The sequence below is a fragment of the Martes martes genome (genome assembly GCF_963455335.1).
Source record: "Martes martes genome assembly, chromosome: 5".
In the NCBI taxonomy this organism is placed as follows: domain Eukaryota; kingdom Metazoa; phylum Chordata; class Mammalia; order Carnivora; family Mustelidae; genus Martes; species Martes martes.
Genome location: NC_137892.1, coordinates 93,481,881 through 93,501,645, shown reverse-complemented (window position 1 = coordinate 93,501,645; position 19,765 = coordinate 93,481,881). Strand labels below are relative to the sequence as shown.

General features: G+C 46.9%; 1 protein-coding gene across 1 annotated transcript in view; it reads left to right on the top strand.

The window, feature by feature from the left end:
• CATSPER3 (cation channel sperm associated 3) overlaps positions 1–18,365 on the top strand; it is a gene marked incomplete at both ends in the record, with an annotated part of 29,926 nt that extends 11,561 nt beyond the window's left edge. Inside the window, 6 exons of the mRNA XM_080804359.1 lie at positions 10,375–10,614; positions 14,805–14,987; positions 15,675–15,815; positions 16,170–16,289; positions 17,155–17,312; positions 18,260–18,365. Coding sequence (XP_080660485.1) covers positions 10,375–10,614; positions 14,805–14,987; positions 15,675–15,815; positions 16,170–16,289; positions 17,155–17,312; positions 18,260–18,365 — 948 coding nt within the window. The remainder of the gene's footprint in view (positions 1–10,374; positions 10,615–14,804; positions 14,988–15,674; positions 15,816–16,169; positions 16,290–17,154; positions 17,313–18,259) is intronic.
• Between the last annotated feature and the right edge of the window lie 1,400 nt (positions 18,366–19,765).

Below are 19,765 nucleotides of genomic sequence, written 5' to 3'. Positions count from 1 at the left end.
TGCTCAGCAGGGAGCCTGCTTCCCTCCCCACCCCCACCCCCGAGGCTGCCTCTCTGCCTGCTTGTGATTTCTCTCTCTCTGTCATAAATAAGTAAAATCTTTTTAAAAAATTAAAAAAAAAAGAAAATGAACACACAACATAACACATAAGGAATATAGTCAATAATATTGTAATAACTTTGTATGGTGACACCTGGTAACAACACTTACTGTGGTGAGCATTTCATAATGTACATAAACATCAAATCACTGTTGTACACCTGAAACTAATATTGTATGTCAGTATACTTCTATTTAAAAAAATAATAATAAAACTTACAAGATGTGGCAGAAGCAGTGCTCAGAGGGAAATACATACCTGCAGATGCCTGCATTAGGAAAGATAAAAGATCTTAGTTTAATAACCTAACTTTAGACCTTAGGGAACTAGAAAAAGAAAGGTAAACCAAACTGAAAGCTAGCAGAAAGAAGAAAATAAAAAAAGATTAGAGTGAGATAGACAGAGAAGAGACAAAATCAATGAATTCAAAATTTCATTTTTTTGAAAAGATCGACAAAATTGACAACTTTAACTAGATTGAAGAAGATAAGTGAAGACTCTACTAATAATAGAAATGAATGTTGAGACATTCCTACTAACCTCAGAGAAATAAAAAGGGTTATAAGAGAAAACTATAAACAATAGGATGCCAACAAATCAGACAACCTAGATGAAATGGACAAATTCCTAGAAACTTACTAACTGCAAAACTGACTTAAGGAAAAAATAGGAAACTGACATATTAGAACAGTCCTATAATAAGTAAAGATGTTAAATCACTAAGTAAAAACCTCCCAACAAAGAAATGCCCAGGACCAGGTGGCTTCACTAGTTAATTTGCTCCTGCATGTATGTATGTATGTATGTATGTATGTGTATGTAAGAGAGAGAGAGCACAGGCAGGGGAAGGGGAGAGGATGAGGGAGAGGGAGAAGCAGACTTGCTGATGAGCAGGGAGCCCAACTCGGGGCTCAATCCCAGGCCCCTGGAATTATGACCTGAGCTAAAGGCAAATGCTTAACCAACTGAACCACTCAGGATCCCCTTCCCGCTGCATTTAAAGAAGAATAAATACCAATGCTTCTCAAACTTCCAAAAAATAGAAGAGGATGGGACACTTTCGAATTCATTACATCAGTCCAGCATTACCCTGACACCAAAGCCAGTAAAAGACATCACAGGAAAAGAAAACTATAGACAGATATTCCTTATGAATATAGATGCAGAAATCCTCATGGAGATAGTAGCAAACTGAATCCAGCAGCCTATTTTAAAGGATTAGACACCATGATCATGACACCATGATTCATTACTTGATTTATCCCTGGAATGCCTTCAACATATGAAAGTCAGTCAATGTAATACACCAGTAGAATGAGGGAAAAAATAAAATCCAGGTTTGTATCAGTTCTTGCTGAAAAAGGATTTGACAAAATCCAGTACCCTTTAATGATTTAAAAACAAACAACAAACCAAAACAAACTAGAAGTAGAAGGGAAATTCCTTAACCTGATAATGGGCATTTATGAAAAAATCCAGTTAACATCATTCTCAGGGGTGAAAGACTGGAAATCTTTCTAATCTAACTAAGATCAGGAAAAAGACAAAGATGCCTGCTTTTACCATTTTTAAAAATTATGCTGGAAGCCTTAGCCAGAGCAATTAAGCAGGCAAAAAAAAAGGTATTCAAATTGGAAAGGAAAAATTGAGATTATCTTTGTTTGCATGTGACTTGATGTTATGTATAGAGAATCCCAAAGAATACACACACACACACAACTATGAGGACTAGTAAACAAATTGAGCAAAGTTGTTGGACACAAGATCAACAACAAAAATCAGACATATTTCTGTATACTAACAATGAACAATCTGAAAAGGAACTTAAGAAAATTTGACTTACAAAAGCATCCAAAACAATAAAATGCCGAGGACTAGATTTCATCAAGGAGATGAGAGATGGGTGTCCTGAAAACTATAGAACACTGATGAAAGAAATAAGACCTACATTAATGGAAAGACATCCTGTATTCATGGATTAGAAGACCTGTTAAGACTTGTTAAAGGGGTGCCTTGCTAGCTCAGTTGATGAAGTGACTTGACTTCAGCTCAGATTATGATATCGGGGTCTTGGGATTGGACTCTGCATCAGGCTCTGCACTCAGTAGGGAGTCTGCTTGTCTCTCTGGCCCTACCCCTCCTTGTATCTCTGTCTCTGCCTCTCTCTGTCTCTCTCTCTCAAATAAGTAGAGAGAATCTTTAAAAAAAAAAAAAAAAGACTTGTTACAAAGACTATCCAGAGTGATCTAGAAATTCATTGCAATCCCTATCCAAATTTAAAGAAAAAAATTTCTTTTTTAAAAAAAAAGAAACTGGGGTGCCTAGGTGGCACAGTCGTTAAATGTCTGCCTTGAGCTCAGGGCATGATCTTAGGGTCCTGGAATCGAGCCCCGTATCAGGCTCCCTGTTTGGCAGGAAGCCTGCTTCTCCCTCTCTCGCTGTGTCTGTCTCTGTCGAATAAATAAATAAAATCTTTTTAAAAAACCCAAAAAATAAAAAAAGAAACTAAAAAACAGATTCTCAAATTCATGTGGATGTGCAAAGGGCCTTGAGTAGCCAAAACAATATTGATTGTGAAGAACAGATTTGAAAGACTTGTACTTTCTGACTTCAAAACTTACTACAGAAATATTGTAATCAAAACAGTGTGGTACTGACATAAGGATAGACATAGACAAAGAATATAATTGAAATTCTAGGGATAAAACCAAATTAAGTATGGCTAACTGATTTTCAACAAAAATGTGAAGACCATTTAGTTGGGGGCAAGAATAGTCTCTTCATCATATGGTTCTAGGATAACTTGATATCCACACGCAGAGAATAACTCAGACGCCCACCTTACACTGTATTCAAAAATTAACTCACAATGGATCAACATCCTAAATAGAAAAGCTAGAATTCTTAGAAGAAAACACAGGGGTAAATGTTCATGACCTTGACCTCAGCAATAGATTCTTATGTATGACACCCAAAGCACAGGCAACAAAAGGGAAAAGTAGATAAATTAGATCTCATTAAATGAAAACATTTGTGAGTCTCAGGGAACTATCATGAGAGTGAAAAGATAAGCCACAGAAAGGAAGAAAATACTTGCACATCATGAATCTGATAAACAGTTAACATGCAGACTATACAAAGAGCTCCCACAACTCAACAATAATATCAACAACAAAATAACCCAATTAAAAAATACCCAAAGGACTTGAGTAGACATTTCTCCAAAGAAGATAAGCAAATGACCAATAAGCACATTAAAAGATGTTCAAAATCACTAGTCATTAGAATGAGAAATGCAACTCAAACTCACAATAATATACAACTCCACACCCTAATTATTACAGTCATTATAAAAACAGAAACTGTGAAATGGAGAACAAGTGTTGGTGCTGTGGATGTGAAGAAATTAGAACCCTTGTGCATTGTTGGTGTGAATGTAAAATCATGGAGCCACTCGAGAACACATCTCAAAAAGTTAAATGTAGAATTGCCGTATGATCCAGCAATTCCACTTCCACTTCCACTCGAAAGAATCAGAAATAGGGACTCAAACAGATTCTTGTACACCAGTGTTCACAGCACCATTGTTCACAGTAGCCAAAAGGTGGAAGCAAATCATGTGTCCCTTGGCTGATGAATGGATAAAGAAAATGGGTCTATGTGTAAAATGGAACATTATTCAGCCTTTAAAAAGAATGAAATTGTGATACATGCTACAATGTGGATAAACCTTGAACACATTATGCCAAGTGAAATAAACCAGGTATAAAAGGGCAAATATTGTATGGTTTTATCTGCATGAAGTAGTTAGAAGAGGAAAAGTCATACAGACAGGAAGTAGAACGGAGTTTTCCGGGGGATGGGGGGAGAGGAGAATGTGAAATTACTGTTTATTGGGTACAGAGCTTCTGCCTGGGAGGATGAAATACTTCTGGAAATAGATGGTAGTGATGGTTGCACAATATTGTGATGCACTTAATTCCACTGAATTGATTGTACATCTAAAAATGGTTAAATAGGGTAATTTTCATGTTATGTATATATCTTACAATAAGTAGAAACAAATGTTATAAATACTCAAAACCAACCCCCTCCTCACTGAATTTTACACTTTAAAATGATGAATTTCATGGTACATGAATTATACCTCAATTTAGAAAATTAATGAGCTGACCTTTTGGAAAAGAGGAACAGAATAAAATCAAAAAGAAGGAAAAAGGAAGGAAAAGTAGAAGAATAAAGGAAAATAGAAAAAAGGAAATAATAAAGATAAGGGCAAAAATTAATGGAATAGAAAGCAAAGAGTCAAGAGAAAGTATTAACAAAGCCACAGTTAGATCTTAGGAAACAGTTATGAAATAACTTTGTTCATGACACAAGACAAATGGAAGCTCTGAATCATGTTAGGATTTGGGTTTTGTTTTTTTTTTTTAAAGATTTTTTATTTATCCATTTGAGAGAGAAAGAAAGCAAGAGTACAAACAGTGGGACAGCAGGCAGAGGGAGAAACAGACTCTTCGCTGAGCAGGGAGTCCTATTTGGGGCTTGATCTCAGAACTCTGGGATCATGACCTGAGCCAAAGGGAGACGCCTGATAGATGGAGCCACCCAGGTGCCCCTCATGTTAGGTATTTAAAAGGAAAATTACAGATACAGTAGATGGCAGTAATCTAATAATTTTATGCTAATGAATTTGAAAACCTAGCTGAAATAAGATACTCTAGAAAAAATTTACAAAACTGATTTTCAATAAAAAAGCAAAAACTTTAGGGATGCCTGGGTGGCTCAGTTGGTTGAGTGGTTGCCTTCGGCTCAGGTCATGATCCCAGCGGCCTGGGATCGAGTCCCACATCGGGCTCCTTGCTTGGCAGGGAGCCTGCTTCTCCCTCTGCCTCTGCCTGCGCTCACTCACTCTCTCTCCCTCTCTCCCTCTGACAAATAAATAAATAAAATCTTTAAAAAAAAAAAAGCAAAAACTTTAAATAAACTTTGTATGTCCTTATATTTCCTTTAATGGCTATAAAGCATTGAACTAGTAGTTAAAACTTTACCCCTGAAACCTACGAACTAACCCAGACTAGATAGTTTCACATTCATGGAAGATACCATTCTAAACATATACAGTGCTTACAGTGACTAGATAAATGAGTATATCTGCCTTGCCCACAGACAGTTCATCTTGTGAGGCTAGTATAACTTCCATGCCAAACTAGGCAAGGATAATATGAGAAAGAAAAATGACACCAAATTATATGAACATTAACACAAAAATCCCAAAGAGAAAATTAAGAAACTGAATTAGAAAATGGATGAAAAGGGCGCCTGGTTGGCTCAGTGGGTTAAAGCCTCTGCCTTCAGCTCAGGTCATGGTCTCAGGGTCCTGGGATCGAGCCCCGCATCGGGCTCTCCGCTCAGTGGGGAGCCTGTTTCCCCCTCTCTCTCTGCCTGCCTCTCTGCCTACTTGTGATCTCTGTCTGTCAAATAAATAAATAAAATCTTTAAAAAAAAAAAAAGAAAATGGATGAAAAATAGTATATATATCATTGCCAAGTTTTTTCTTTTTCAGAAATTCAAGTATTAGAAAAATACACATATTTTATTAACCAGCTTAAAATATTAAAGGAGAAAAAAAAAGCCCATCAGATAGTTTCAAGAGATGCAGGAAAAAAATATATCATGAATATCCTTTAAGATAAAAACTTAACAGGGCACCTGGATGGCTCAGTTGGTTAAGGATATGCCTTTGCTCAGGTCATGATCTTAGGGTCCTGGGATGGAGCCCCATGTGGGGCCCCCAGCTCAGCAGGGAGTCTGCTTGTCCCTCTGCTCCCTTTCCCCACTCATGCACTCTCTCTAATAAATAAATTTTTAAAAATCTAAAAAACAAGGAGATAAAAGCTTAGCAAACTAGGAACAGAAAGGATTTATTTTTAACCCAATTAAGGGTATCAATGTAAAACTTATATCAAAATTCACACGTAGTGGTGAAATTTTAGCAGTATTCTCTTTCAAACTTCAGAAAAATACTGTCATTTCTACATAGAACCCCCAAAAGAATCTGAAAAAAATTATTGACTAATAAAGTTAATACTAATTAATAAAGTTAATTATAAAGCCCAGCAAGTTTGCTGGATATATGATTAATAAATAAAATTAATTACATTTAATATATCAGTTATAAAACAGCACTTCTAATGGAATATGAAAAGTACTTTGACAAAAGATTTAATAAAATCTAATAAATCAAAAGATGTGTGATTTTCAAAAAAGATTTTATTTATTTGAGAGAAAGAGAGCAAGCAAGAGCACAAGAAGGGGGAAGGACAGAGGGAGAAGCAGACTCCCCACTGAGCAGGGATCCCAGCATGGGGCTTGATCCCAGGACACCAGGATCATGACCTGAGGTAAAGGCAGACACTTAGCCAACTGAGCCCTCCCAACGCCCCAGATTTGTGTGATCTTTTAGGAGAAAATAATTCAAATATGTGAAGGTCGTTAAAGAAGACGAAGAAATGGCAAGATCTATCACACCATGGATAGGAAAGCTCAGTTTCTTAGAGGTGAAGTCTCCCCAAATTAATCCATAAAATTAATGCAATTTCAATAAGAAATAGGGCAGAGTGTTTTTTAGGGGTTGCCAAAAGCTGATGCTAAAATTTAGGGAAAAGAATGAAAGAGAAAAAGCAAACAAGATGACTTTGAAAGTTTAAAGGGGAGAGAAGGCTAGACTTAACCAGATAAGCAGACTGTAGGGCTTTTGTAATGAAGGCAGGGTAGAGGGCAACAGGCAAGAGTGCTGGGAAACAGACCCTGGTCTGGACAGAGACCCTGCACCTGTCAGGGGGCGCTGTGGGCTGGTGCCAAAAGGGCACCTTCTGCAGGAAACAGTACTGGGACCATTGGTCATAGGTATGGATCTCTGCTTCATGGCAGAGATCTGGTACTGGATAGGTACTGGATCTCTGCTTCATGGCAGACACAACTGGGTTAAAGACCCAACCTGAAAAGTGACACTTCAAAATGTTTAGAGAAAATATAGAATATTTACACAGTCTCAGGAGGGGATGGTTTCTTAAAATGCAAACTCTGTAAGTCATGAAAAAACAGTTTGGTTCCTTTGATTCCATTAAGATTTTAAACTTCTGTTCATCAAAAGACCATTGAAAATGTGAAAACATAAGTCAGCGGAGGAGAAGATATTTGCAACACATCTAACAGGTAAAGAATCAGGATTCAAAATATCTGGAAAAATTGATTGTTTTGCAGACCACTAAGAAAAAAAAAAACAATCCAGCTGAGAATTTGGCAAAAGATAAGAAACAGGCAGTTTAAAATTAAGTGTATAAAAAGATGTCCAGCTTCATTAATTATAGAAATTACAAGTAAAATAAAAAGATACAATTGCATATTCATCAGACTGACAAAAATGGAGAAGTTCAACAGTGGGAATCATTGGTAAGCACTTAAAGCAGTAGGAACATTGTGGTATTAAATGGGTACAATAGCTACAGAAAACACTTCTCACCATGCAATCAAGCTGAAGGTGCTCTTATCTTACAAATCCCTAATTCCACTCCTGGGTCTGTACCCGAGGGAAGCTTTACACATGGATATGATAAAACCTATACCAATTACTCACCCTTTTTGTACTGTTGTGCCGTTGGAATAGTAAAATTTACCAACAAGCCAAATATCCCCAATGGGTAACTAGATAAATATAGTATTTTCATGAGTGGTATCGCTACATACTAGTAAAACCACTAGGTTTTGCGTAAACTGGGTTTACACATATCAACATCGATGAATCTCATAGTTTTATTTATTTTTAGAGAGACATCCATTTTAGGGGCACTTGAGTGGCTGAGTCATTTAAGTGTCTGCCTTTGGCTCAGGTCATGATCCCAGGGTCCTGGGATTGAGTCCCATGTCAGGCTTCCTGCTCAGTGGTGGCCTGCTTCTCCTTTTCCTTGCTTGTGCTATCTCTCTCTCTCTCTCTCTCAAATAAATAAATATAATCTTTAAAAAATTATTCATTTTCGAGAGAGAGAGAGAGAGAGTGAGTGCATGCATTGTTTGGGGGGGGGTGGACCTTGATCTCACAACTCTAAGATCATGACCTGAGCTCAAATCAAGAGTCAGATGCTTAACTGACTGAGCCACTCAGGTGTTCCAACATAATTTTAAATGGAAAAAAAAAAATTGCCAAAGAGTACTTCAGTGTAACGTTATGCTGTTTGTTGTGATGTCTAAAAAAATGCAAAAGAATGCCATGTACTTTTAGGGATACATATGGTCCCTGAGGGCTACACAGGAGGCTGCCTGCAATGGTGGTAATATTTTATTTCTTAAGCTGGGTGGCAGTATGTGGTTGTTCATTATATTATTCTTTATGTCTTTTTGTGTATCTTAAATATTACATAGCAGTTAAAAAATAACAGTGTATGTAAATAGTGGCCACAAACATAAGTAGGCAGGACAAATAAAAATCCCAGCTTCCCTAATATTATCTGAATGGATAGTTGTGGCCTCAGTTACATCTTCCAGCGGCAGCATCTGACATATATTTTTTTTTTTTTTTAAAGATTTTATTTATTTATTTGACAGAGAGAGATCACAAGTAGGCAGAGAGGCCGGCAGAGAGAGAGGAGGAAGCAGGCTCCCTGCCGAGCAGAGAGCCCGATGCGGGGCTCGATCCCAGGACCCTGGGATCATGACCTGAGCCGAAGGCAGAGGCTTTAACCCACTGAGCCACCCAGGCGCCCCAATATCTGACATATATTTAAAAGGTGCTCTACCTCAAAAGCCTTCCTGTTTCTCTCCAGAAACTCTCTCCAGCCCATTTCAGTGCACCCCAAACTCATCCCAGGGAAAGCATCACTGCTGACCCAGTTGCTCTGTCTCAAGCCCTAGAATCTTCCCTGGCCTCCTGTCTTCCCTGTGCACCCCGAACTCCAGCAGCAAGTCCTGTCTTGGCAGCCTACAAAAGACAGGCTGTCCCCTCTTCCCTTTGATGCCACACCATCCCCAGTCCAGTCCGGTCTAACCTCCCCTCTAGCTGGGTAACTGGGAGAAATCATTCTCCTGTTCTCTGACTCTTCCTCCCTAAGCCATCCCCCACCTCCACTCGCCCTTCTCGTCAGCTCCCCACCAGTCGCTTTTCCACGGAGATCTCTTAAGAATGTAAATTATCACTCCCTTGCTCAGAATCCTCCAAGGTGGAGGTTAAAATTCAAAGCTCTCACCAATCCTACCCTCTGTGGCCTGCCCCTTCAACGGCATCTCCCGCCCTCCTCACCCCTTTCTGTTCTAGCCACGTGGACCTTGCTGTTCTTTGAGCAAACCCTTTCTCACCTGAAGGCCCTCGTACTTGCCGTTGGGGAACTTTGTCCCAGATTTTAGTATGGCTCCTTTCCAAGGCCTCCACTCACCACCTTTTCTAAAATAGCTGCCACGACTCTCCCTCCCCAACCCAACCAGTCCTTTGATCTCCTTTGGCTGTTTCCTTCACTCCCCTTCCTTCCCACCTGGGGTCATATTATCTCCATATTTGTTTGAGCCTTCATTTCTGTCTCCCTCTACTAGATCATATGCTTCCTGGGGGCTGAATATTTTCTGTCTAATTTGTTGTTGTGTTTTGATAATAAGGAAAAAGATCACTCAGGAAGTACCTTTTGGTAAAATCAAAGCCACTGGGGTTGTAGATGCATGAGAAGAATTTGAATAAGGTTATTTCATAAAGTATAGAAGTGGGAAAAAAGCAGAATGTTCTGCTGTTCTAACTGTTCTAAAACAATTAACTGATTTTCAGTATTTGTGATGAATGGATAAATATTAATAGATATTTGAGTATTTCATCTCTGTTCCTAAAAGTTTGGATATTCAGGTTGGCCAGAAAATTCTTGGGATCTTTTCTTTGGGAAAGCTTACATTCAGGTTACCTCACATGCCTCACATGCCCATGACTTAGACTGGGGTCTAGGTGGTCATTCTGTCTTCCAGTCAATCTGTCGTTCTCAAGCCCCCTGGGTGTGACCTAGCCCCAGTTTCGGGCTGCAGGGAGGGAACTTGCAGAAAGGGAAGAGAATAGGGCCCGCCTTGTGTCTGCTGTGTGCCTACAACTCTGCCTGGGTTTCTCTGTCACGTGGTTGACTGAGGTGTACCCTCCGCCTGCCGAGATGCACGCAGCCGGTTGGGCCCCTCCTGCAGGGAGAGGGAGGAACGATGGGACTCTGCCGCTTGGCCTGACCCTCTGACCCCTCGGCACCCCCCCGCAGGTCTCCGAGCTGATCTTTGTGTCCATCTATAGCTCCGAGTTCTGCATGAAGCTCTACGTGGACCCCATCAACTACTGGAAGGACGGCTACAACCTGCTGGATGTCATCATTATCGTCACTATCTTCATCCCCTACGGTCTGCACAGATTCAAGAGCAAGCACTACCCCTACCTCAACATTGCTGATGGCATGCAGTCCCTGCGCATCCTCAAGCTCATCACCTACAGCCGTGGCATCCGGGTGAGTGACCTGGGGCTGCTGTGGGCTGGGGGCGCCAGCCGCGGGGCCTGTTTGCCCACCAGCCCCTGAGGAAATAATCCTTCTACCCCCACCATCTGGTTATGGAGCCCTACTGTATGGCAGGTCGCTCCTCACCAATGTTACCTCATTTCATCCTAAAACAACTGCGGAAGAGTGTCCTTAGCTCTGTTCCACAGGTGAAGAAATCGAGACCCACGGTCACACAACAGTTAAATATCAGAGCCGAGATTTGAAAGGTGTGGCTGACTCCAGGGGCCACGCAAACTTTTCCTTTCTCCCATGCTACCAAAGGGACAGACTTGCTTATGGTACAGGCCCTTCGAGCTGCATTCCCAGGAGTCTCCGGCGCCTTGGTGGCATGGGCCACTCAATTCCAATTGTGTGCTTTCCCCATACAGCTAAAAATCTGCTGCTTCTCCTGATGGAAATAGTAGCATTACTTTGTTCAGGCAGCTCTAGGAATGGGGCTCCTGCTAGAAGTCATGGGGTGACCAGTCTTTGTTTGGCTTGGAAGGTTTCATAGCTGACCCAGCCCGCCCTGAAGCATCCACCCCGGGCACAGTATGTTTGCCGTGGCTCTGTGCCCCGTGTCCATGCTTCTCCAGGAAGGGGCGGCCTTGGCTGCATTTGACCAGCTTGGGTTATGTGTTAGCTGTTTTGCTGAGAGATTGCCCAGCCGGGCATCTGTCCGGAACCTGGGCCCTGTACTTAGCAGCCCCAGTCCTGGGAGACAAGACGAGGACTGCATTGAAGAGTTCCCCTTGGCAGACCCCCGTTCATTCATTGCATGCTCTCATGTGGTCACTTGCCCCGGGGGCCCCTCCCAAACAGGCCTCCTGCCTTCCCCTTCATGGTGAGACTCCTGGAGAGAGGGGGGCGTAACTCCTACTCCCCACTTCCTTACTTGTCATTTGTGCCCTGGCTTCTTCCCTCCATATGAACTAGCCTCTCTGAGGTAGTCAGCAACCTCCTTGTCACCAGGTCCCCTGGCCAGTCCCATTGGCACCCCGTCACTGCCCTTTCTTGGGGTTCCTCCAGCCTCTTGAGCTTGATGTCTTGGGTGCATGCTGTTTTCTCAAGACTGTACCCCACGTTCTTCTCACCTGCACCCCACTCTGCATATCCTCTTGGGTGATCTTTCCCACGTTTCAGGGATCATCACCTGCCCACGCCTCTCTCTGACCTTCAGACGCATGGCCTCCTGGACGTCTCTCGTGCTCCTCAAACACAGGCCGTCTGAGCTGGATGTCATCGCTTTCCCCCACCCTCACATCCCCAGACCCTGGCCCCTCCTCCTGCGTTGTGTCTTTACATAAAGGCTGCACCCCACCCCCATTCAACAGCCAGGTTGTAAATTTGAGTGTCAGCATTGACGCCTCTGTCTCAAAGTCCTGTTTCGTGACCTGCTACGTAGTTCGTGACCAGTCCTCATCTTTTCTCCATCACCACCCAATTTCGTCAGGATTCCTGCACTGGCTTCCCACACTCCTTAGAGAGCCCTGGGGCAAAAATGCCTCCCCAGCTGGGGGAGAATCTTTTTTTTAATTTTTATTTTTCAACTAACATAGAACGTATTATTTGCTTCAGGTGTACAGGTCTGTGATTCATCAGTCTTACATAATTCACAGTACTCACCAAAGCACATACCCTTCCAATGTCTGTCACCCAGCCACCCCATCCCTCTCACCCTGCTCCCCTCCAGCAACCCTCAGTTTATTTTCTGAGATTGAGTCTCTTATGGTTTGTCTCCCTCTCTGGTTTTGTCTTGTTTCACTTTTCCCCTCCCCCTATGATCCCGTGTCTTGTTTCTCAAATTCCTCATATCAAGGAGATCATATGATAATTGTCTTTCTCTGATTGACTTATTTCACCCAGCATAATACCCTCAAGTTCCATCCACGTCGTTGCAAATGACAAGATTTCATTTCTTTTGGTGGCTGCATAGTATTCCATTGTATATATATACCACTTCTTCTTTATCCATTCATCTGTTGATGGACATCTAGGTTCTTTCCATAGTTTGGCTATTGTGGACATTGCTGCTATAAACATTCGGGTGCACGTGCCCCTTTGGATCACTACATTTGTATCTTTAGATTAAATACCCAGTAGTGCAATTGCTGGGTCATAGGGTAGCTCTATTTTCAACTTTCTGAGGAACCTCCATGCTGTTTTCCAGAGTGGCTGCACCAGCTTGCATTCCCACCAACAGTGTAGGAGGGTTCCCCTTTCTCCACATCCTCACCAACATCTGCCATTTCCTGACTGGTTAATTTTAGCCATTCTGACTGGCATGAGGTGGTATCTCATTGTGGTTTTGATTTGTATTTCCCTGATGCCGAGTGATGGTGAGCACTTGCTGCGGAGAGTCTTCAAAGGGTACCTCAAATCACGGCAGCCTTCCTTTCAAACCTGAGAGTGGCTCCCCTTCTTTGTAGGCTAGAAATAGAACCTATAATGTGACCTAGGAGCGGGGGAGGGGAACATCAGAGGTGCCGGGCACTGGAGTCTGTGGCTGGTAGGGATGGTGGTAAGGCAGGTGGACAGAAAAGACGAGAGGTCCCTGGGAGGTGGATGCTGGGTGATAGGCATGTCAGACTGAGGGACAGTCAGACAGTTGGAAGCATAGGCTGCTTTTTGCAGGTGTTGGGCACCAAGGGAGCAGGAGCCGAAAGTGGTGCGGGGGTCACTGGGGATGAAGGAGTTAAGGGACAAAGAGTCTGGGGGTTGGTGACAGCTTCCCGGTGCTGGTCTCCTGCTCCCTGGAGCACCTCACTGTCCACACATCTGGGCCTGGGCAGGCCTCTTCTGTGGACTACATCCCAGGGCAGTGTTTCTCATGAGATCTTGCCTCTTCCCTTGAGGTAGTTCTTGGGGGAGAAGCTCTTCTCTGTCTCTGTCTCACAGGGAGGGAGGCAGTTTTATACATCTAACCTCTTCTGGAATTAATCCCCAGACACTGATTTTCTACCCCCAAGGAGAGGGATGTGTTCCCCTCTGCAGGCGGCTATCCAGTCAGTCCATGTGGAAGGCAGCGCCAGGGCTCTCCCCTTGTCTTTCTGCTTCCCAAGTTACCCCAGACTAACGCTTCACTGTCCCGGGACGCAGCTCTCTCAAGGCCCTCCATTCCTAGTGTGAAGCCAGTAAATAGCTTCTTGACCTGCAAGGGGGGGGCCTTGGTAGGTGAAGTGGGAGGCACACGGCAAAGGGCTCGGGAGTTGGTCCTAGCTCTGCCGCTGTATTGGCCAAGGATTTTTGCTTTTCTGAGCCTTTGCTTCCTCATCTCAAAACATGACAAGTGATAATGCCCACTTGCCTTGAAGTAATGTCTGGGGCAGCATCTAGGTAGGTGACCATGTCTTGAGCACCAAGTGTATGCAAGACTGGGGCATGGAGAATGAATGACGAAGAGCCATATGCTGTGTTCCCCAGGAGTGGTCAACACAGTGGGAGGCAAGACAGATGCGCACTTTCTAGTGGAAGACTGAGGTCATGGGATGGAGACCTGTCTGTGGAGTAGGACCCAGAAAGAACAGGAAGCGACATCCCTCTGAGCCTTTGTCATTCCCACTCCCAGGGTAGCTCCCCTATTCCTTCTGTGCTTGGCAGAGCATACAGGGCTGGCCCTCAGCTGGGAGGCGGAGTGGGACACCTTGGGATGACCACAGAGGCAGGCTGGGACTCAAGTGGAGTTGCTAGTGGTGCTGATGGGGAGACACCCAGGCCTGAGGACCATCTCCCCATGGGGGGCTGAGGGTAGAGGCCAGGTACTACTCAAGCACTACTGGATTGGTCCAGCCCTCAGTCTGGGTACAGTTCCCATTCATCCACCCACCCACCCACCCACCCACCTACCCACCCATCCATCCATCCATCCATCCATCCATTGATCCATCCATCCACCCACCCATCCATCTACCCATCCACCTACCCACCCATCCAGCCATCCATTCATCCATCCATCCATCTACCCATCCATCCATCCACCCATCCATCCATCTGTCCATCCATCCATTCACCCATCTATCTATCCATCCATCTATCCATCCATCCCTCTATGGGGCCTGGCACTGGATGCTGGGACCAGCTGGGGTCTGGGTAGTGGACCTGTCCGCTGAGCCCCACTCAGCCTGGCAGCCTGGCCTAGCCCCTATGCCTCTGCCTTGCAGACCCTCATCACTGCCGTGGGGCAGACAGCCTACATCGTGGCCTCCGTGCTCATCCTGCTCTTCGTCCTCATGTTCATCTTCGCTATCTTGGGCTTCTGCCTATTTGGAACTCCAGACGGGGGTGACCCGAATAACTGGGGGAACCTGGCTGTGGCCTTCTTCACTCTCTTCAGCTTGGCCACGGTACTGTGGGAACAGGGGTTGGGGCAGTGGCCTTAGGAAGGGAGTGCCAACTGGTGTGGGTGTGTGGACAGCCTGGGCCTCACATGGGATCGTCTTCATGTTCAGGTACTTAGCTGGGCTGGGGATGCTGAAGGCTGGCCTTCCAGAGCTAAGCAGATGCCAGGGCCCTGGCCAGGGGTCCATTCCTCTCTCTGATCTTGTGGCTCCCTAAAGCATTCCCATTTGTCCCACAGGGTTGTAAAAACTTTCAAGGAGTTCTCAAAAGATAATTCATTTGGATCAAGTTTACTTTAGAAATGAAAGCCATGTCATGTAGACTTTCTGGGACTAGGCTGTCACAACTCCACCCAAAAGCAGTCTGCAGTGGCCAAGTCCAGAAGGGTAGACTCTGGGGTCTTTGCATAGGAGGGCCTTGTAGAGAGGCAGTGTATTTCCTGGAAGGATGGGAGGCCTTTTGGAAAAGAGCCCCCAGGGCACCTTGGCTAGTAGCGTCTGTACCCCATGGAGCCTTGCATCCCCAGCCACCATGCACAGACCGGGGTCATTGGTTGGGGGTGGTGGTGCGGGGCTGATGTGAAGGCAGAGCCAGCCGCATCCTCAGTGGGGCAGGGCTGCCGTAGCCCAGGGAATGGGGAGGCCTACCCCGTGGGCCCTTGGCACTCGGCACAGCGTGCCTTGCCCATGCAGGTCGATGGCTGGACAGACCTGCAGGAGCAGCTGGACAATCGCAACTTGGCTCTCAGCCGGACGTTCACCATCATCTTCATCTTGCTTGCCACTTTCATCTTCCTCAGTATGTTTGTGGGTGTGATGATCATTCACACTGAGGTGAGGCTGTGCTCATCAGGATGGCCAGGTTGGCTCACACGTGGCAGGCAGAGCCACAGGCCTCCATATCCGGGGTGGGGGTGCGTGGGGAGGTGGTTCCATGGACCCTCCCTTGCCCAGCCCTGCTCTTCTCCCTGTGCCAGGGCATCTCCCTGCCTCATGCTGGCGGTCAGCAGGATGGGGGCCTGAGGAGTCCTTGCAGCTGCAGACTGCAGCTTGAGTTAGGGGCCGGCCCTGTATGGTGTCAGGAGCCACCCCTGCTGAGGAGCCACACGAGCCTAGGGAAGAAGAAAGATGGGGTGGGTGGGTATGTGGTGAGAGCCTGTATCTTCCCCCTTTCTCCCCCCTCTCTAGGCCTCCTTTAAGAAGTTCAAGCTGGACCTGATGGCCGAGAGGCACATGGCGCTCATGGGAGAGAAGCAGGTGATTCTGAGGCGGCAGCAGGAAGAGGTCAGCAGGCTGATGCAGATGCAGGTAGGCCGTCTCCAGGCTGGGTGGGGGGGCAGGCCCATGGGCAAAGGGGGCCTTGGGGTCCATGCAGGCAGCAGGTGCTGTCAGCCCTCTCTGGTCTTAGGGAGGGCAGGTTCTGATGCCCTGTGTTTTCCACAGCTGGGCTTTATTCTCTGTATTTTTGTATCTCTCTGGACCTCTTAGGGAGTTGAGGACTGTAGATATCGTTTCTCCCTTCTTCTTGGGCACAACTCCACTGCCAGGCCCTCTGCCTGGAATGCTCTTGTTACAGAGGCCCCCTGGCCACTGGGCAGCCATAGGGGGCCCATCCACTGCATTGGGCAAGGCCATGGAGGTCCTGACAGGTGCTCCTCAACTCCGGTTTTTCTAAAGTGGAACAACGATGAGCACAGCAGGCTGGAGATCTTCTGTCAAGAGGGATACGCCTGTGAAAGCCTGGGGGCAAACCTTCTTTTTTCAGCCTAAGCTCTCTGACCTCCTCAGGCCGGGCGCTGGGTGCTTTGCTGGGTCCTGAACACCTGTTCCCCCTCCCCCATGCAGCCAGTGCATCCCTCCTGAGCCCCTTCTCTGAGCTGGAGTCATCTGCCTGTCTTGACTGTGCCTGAGTTTGTGCAGGGCAGGGTGAGACCACGCCGAGCCATGCTCAGGCTCTCACTGGTTCCTTTCTGTGTCGCCTGTCCTCATGTCAGTGATGGTGGCTCACGAGGCTGCTGCAGTCAGGGGGGGCTGAGACTTGGAGGGAGTCCAGGTGAAGCTGTGATTTGGCGCAGGGCCTCTCCTGGGGCTGGGGTCAGGCCTATGCCTGGGCCCCTCGTGAAGGATCCCTGTGCCTTCCTCTTCACTGGCCTCTTTATGCTATCCTCCCTAGAAAAATGCTGACTACAAAAGTTTCAGTGAGCTCGTGGAGAACTTCAAGAAGACCCTGCAGCACACTGACCCCATGGTCCTGGATGATTTTGGCACCAGCCTGCCCTTCATCGATGTCTACTTGTCCACTCTGGACAACCAGGACACTACGATCTACAAGTCAGTACCCGCCCCGCTGCCCCTGATCCTGGGAGATGGGGCCTCTCCTGGTCCCTAAGTTTCCTCCGGGTTGGGGGGGGCATGGCAGGTGCCTTGGGAAAGCAAGGGGACACTGGTCTGTCTGCGAGTGGCTGAACTGCAGCCCTTCCTGGGGCTGCAGGACTCCATGTGTGCATAGGTCTGTGGCTCAGAGGCCCCTGCTCCCCCGGCCCTCCCCGGCCTGCTCTCACTGGCCCTGCAGTGCTGGGCCCTGGACTCTTCAGGGCCCTCCTCACCACCCCCTTTCCAGAAGTTAGATGGAAGAACAAGGCAAGAGCTCAGGCTCCTGGAGTGGTAATGCCACGACCTTCCTTTGGGACTCTGGGGAGGTCTCTGCCCCTTTCCTACCTGTCACACAAGGGCCAATGCTACAAAAGCAGTGTGTGAGGCTTTGAGTTGGCCCAGCCCAGGGCTGTGCTCTGTGTGCATTAGCTGGAATGAAACCTGGCCATCACTGAGCAGAAAGGCAGGGGCACAGCTGCTAAGGAGTCATGGTGAGCTCTTGAGTGAGGACGGACACCAGTAGGCTGGCTTCATGACAGAAGCCCCCTGGAGGGCTTCATGGCCTGGAGGAACTCAAAGGAGGGGGTCAGGGAACCTCCACTTTTGGCCTAATAGTGGGCCAGGCAGTGTCTGGTCTCTGCCCCGTAGTCACCCCATTTACAGCCCAGGATCTGGTGTCTCCAACCTGACATGTGTACTGAAATACCTTACTCGGGGACCATGGGTCAAGCAGTGGACCTGGATTCCAGTTGGCCCGATCTGGCCTCTGCAGCCCTTGTCCTTCCCGGCACCCACACCGACCAGGCATGGGAATCCTGGGGGTGGGCATGTGGTGGGGTGGGAGGGGCTCAAGGTGCGTGGAGCCTGCCCCAAGCCCAGGCCCTCCCCCCTGGCCCCACCTCCAGGCTTCAGGAGCTGTACTACGAGATCGCGCACGTGTTGAGCCTGATGCTTGAAGACTTGCCGCAGAAGAAATGGTCCCAGATCTCCGAAAATGCTGACGAGACATAGAGGGCATGGGCACCCAGACACCAAGGGGTCTCGCAGGCTGTGACAGGCTCTCATTCAACACAGGCTTTTTGAATTGCCCTCTCTGCAGTTGCTTAAGCTGGTGGTACTGCCCTGCCACAGGGGTTTGGGCCCGGGTAGGTGCCCATGAAGTCTGATTGCCCGGTTTGCTCCCCCCTCGGCCTGGGGGGTGGGGAGAGGATGCTCAGGACTTGCCCTTGGCAAGACACCACATCCAGGGGCCACACTGGCTCTCTCCTCCCTTGACCTCAGCAGCGAGGACTCACTGGGCTCCTGGGAAAGCTATCGGAGGGCCCCAGACCAAGAAGGACCTCCAGTAGCCCCCTACGTGTATAATGGCTCCTTTGAGCTGGTGCAGCCCCACTGATCTTGGAACTTCTCAAAGCTGGGTGGCTCTTTGTGGGTGCCCTACAGCAGGAAGAGCAGCATTTCTCTCTATGCACCTACTCCCGTGGTGACCCTTGTTTGGAAGTTGGCTCTGCTTTTCTCTAGGCTCACGGTGGTTGTGAACCTCCAGTGGGTGCAGAGGGGACCTCCCAGAGGGGTCAGAGGAGCAGCAGTATTGGGCTGTTGCCCCTTGTATGGTCAGTTAGGACTTTTCACTTGAAAGGTGGCCTCTTCCGTGTCCCTCCTGGCCACATGACTAGCAGAGTTGCCGCACTCCTGACACTCCCTTGATCCAGCTGTGATGGAATTTTCTGAAGGCACAGGTGGGGCAGGGTTGGCTGACACCCCTTGTCTCTGACCGGCCAGGCCAGAGGCCCTGTGGTGCCCCTCTGCTCCCATTGCTGGGGGCTGTTCTCGAGGCCCATTACTTTAGCAGGCCCCATCTGACAGAGGGAGGAAGGAGTTCTGGGCAGGACTGGGGTAGGACACCAGCACATACAGTTGAGGGAAAAAAAGCCCCAGACCCACTGGGGAGTTGGGTCAGTAGAAAACACATGGGGTAAAATTGAGAGCGGTTGGACAAAGGGCCCCCTGCATGGACCTGTGGTCTGTGGGCATGGGTGACAGCTCCTCCAAGGCCATGGAACAGGGTCACTTGGAAAACTTTCCTCGTGGTTTTGTTCATGCATCCGACTACTATTTACTGAGCTGTGCTGGCTGCTGGGGTGCTGTCATGAGAAAACCCACAGTCTAGTCCTGGTCCTCTTGGGGACCTCGGTAACTCAGTAATCCAGCAGACTGAATGAGAGACATTTCCTTGAGGAAGTGATGGTTGTTTGCCTGCAGAGAGCATGCGTCTTCTAAGAGAGTCCAATCATTGCCATTTGCAAATGTTCACACTCCCATTGTGTAAAGATGTGGAGGAGGCTTGCCTTGAAGAATGAGACCTGTCACCATGCTATTGGGGAGCCCTCTGAGGGCGGGAGAGGTAGCCT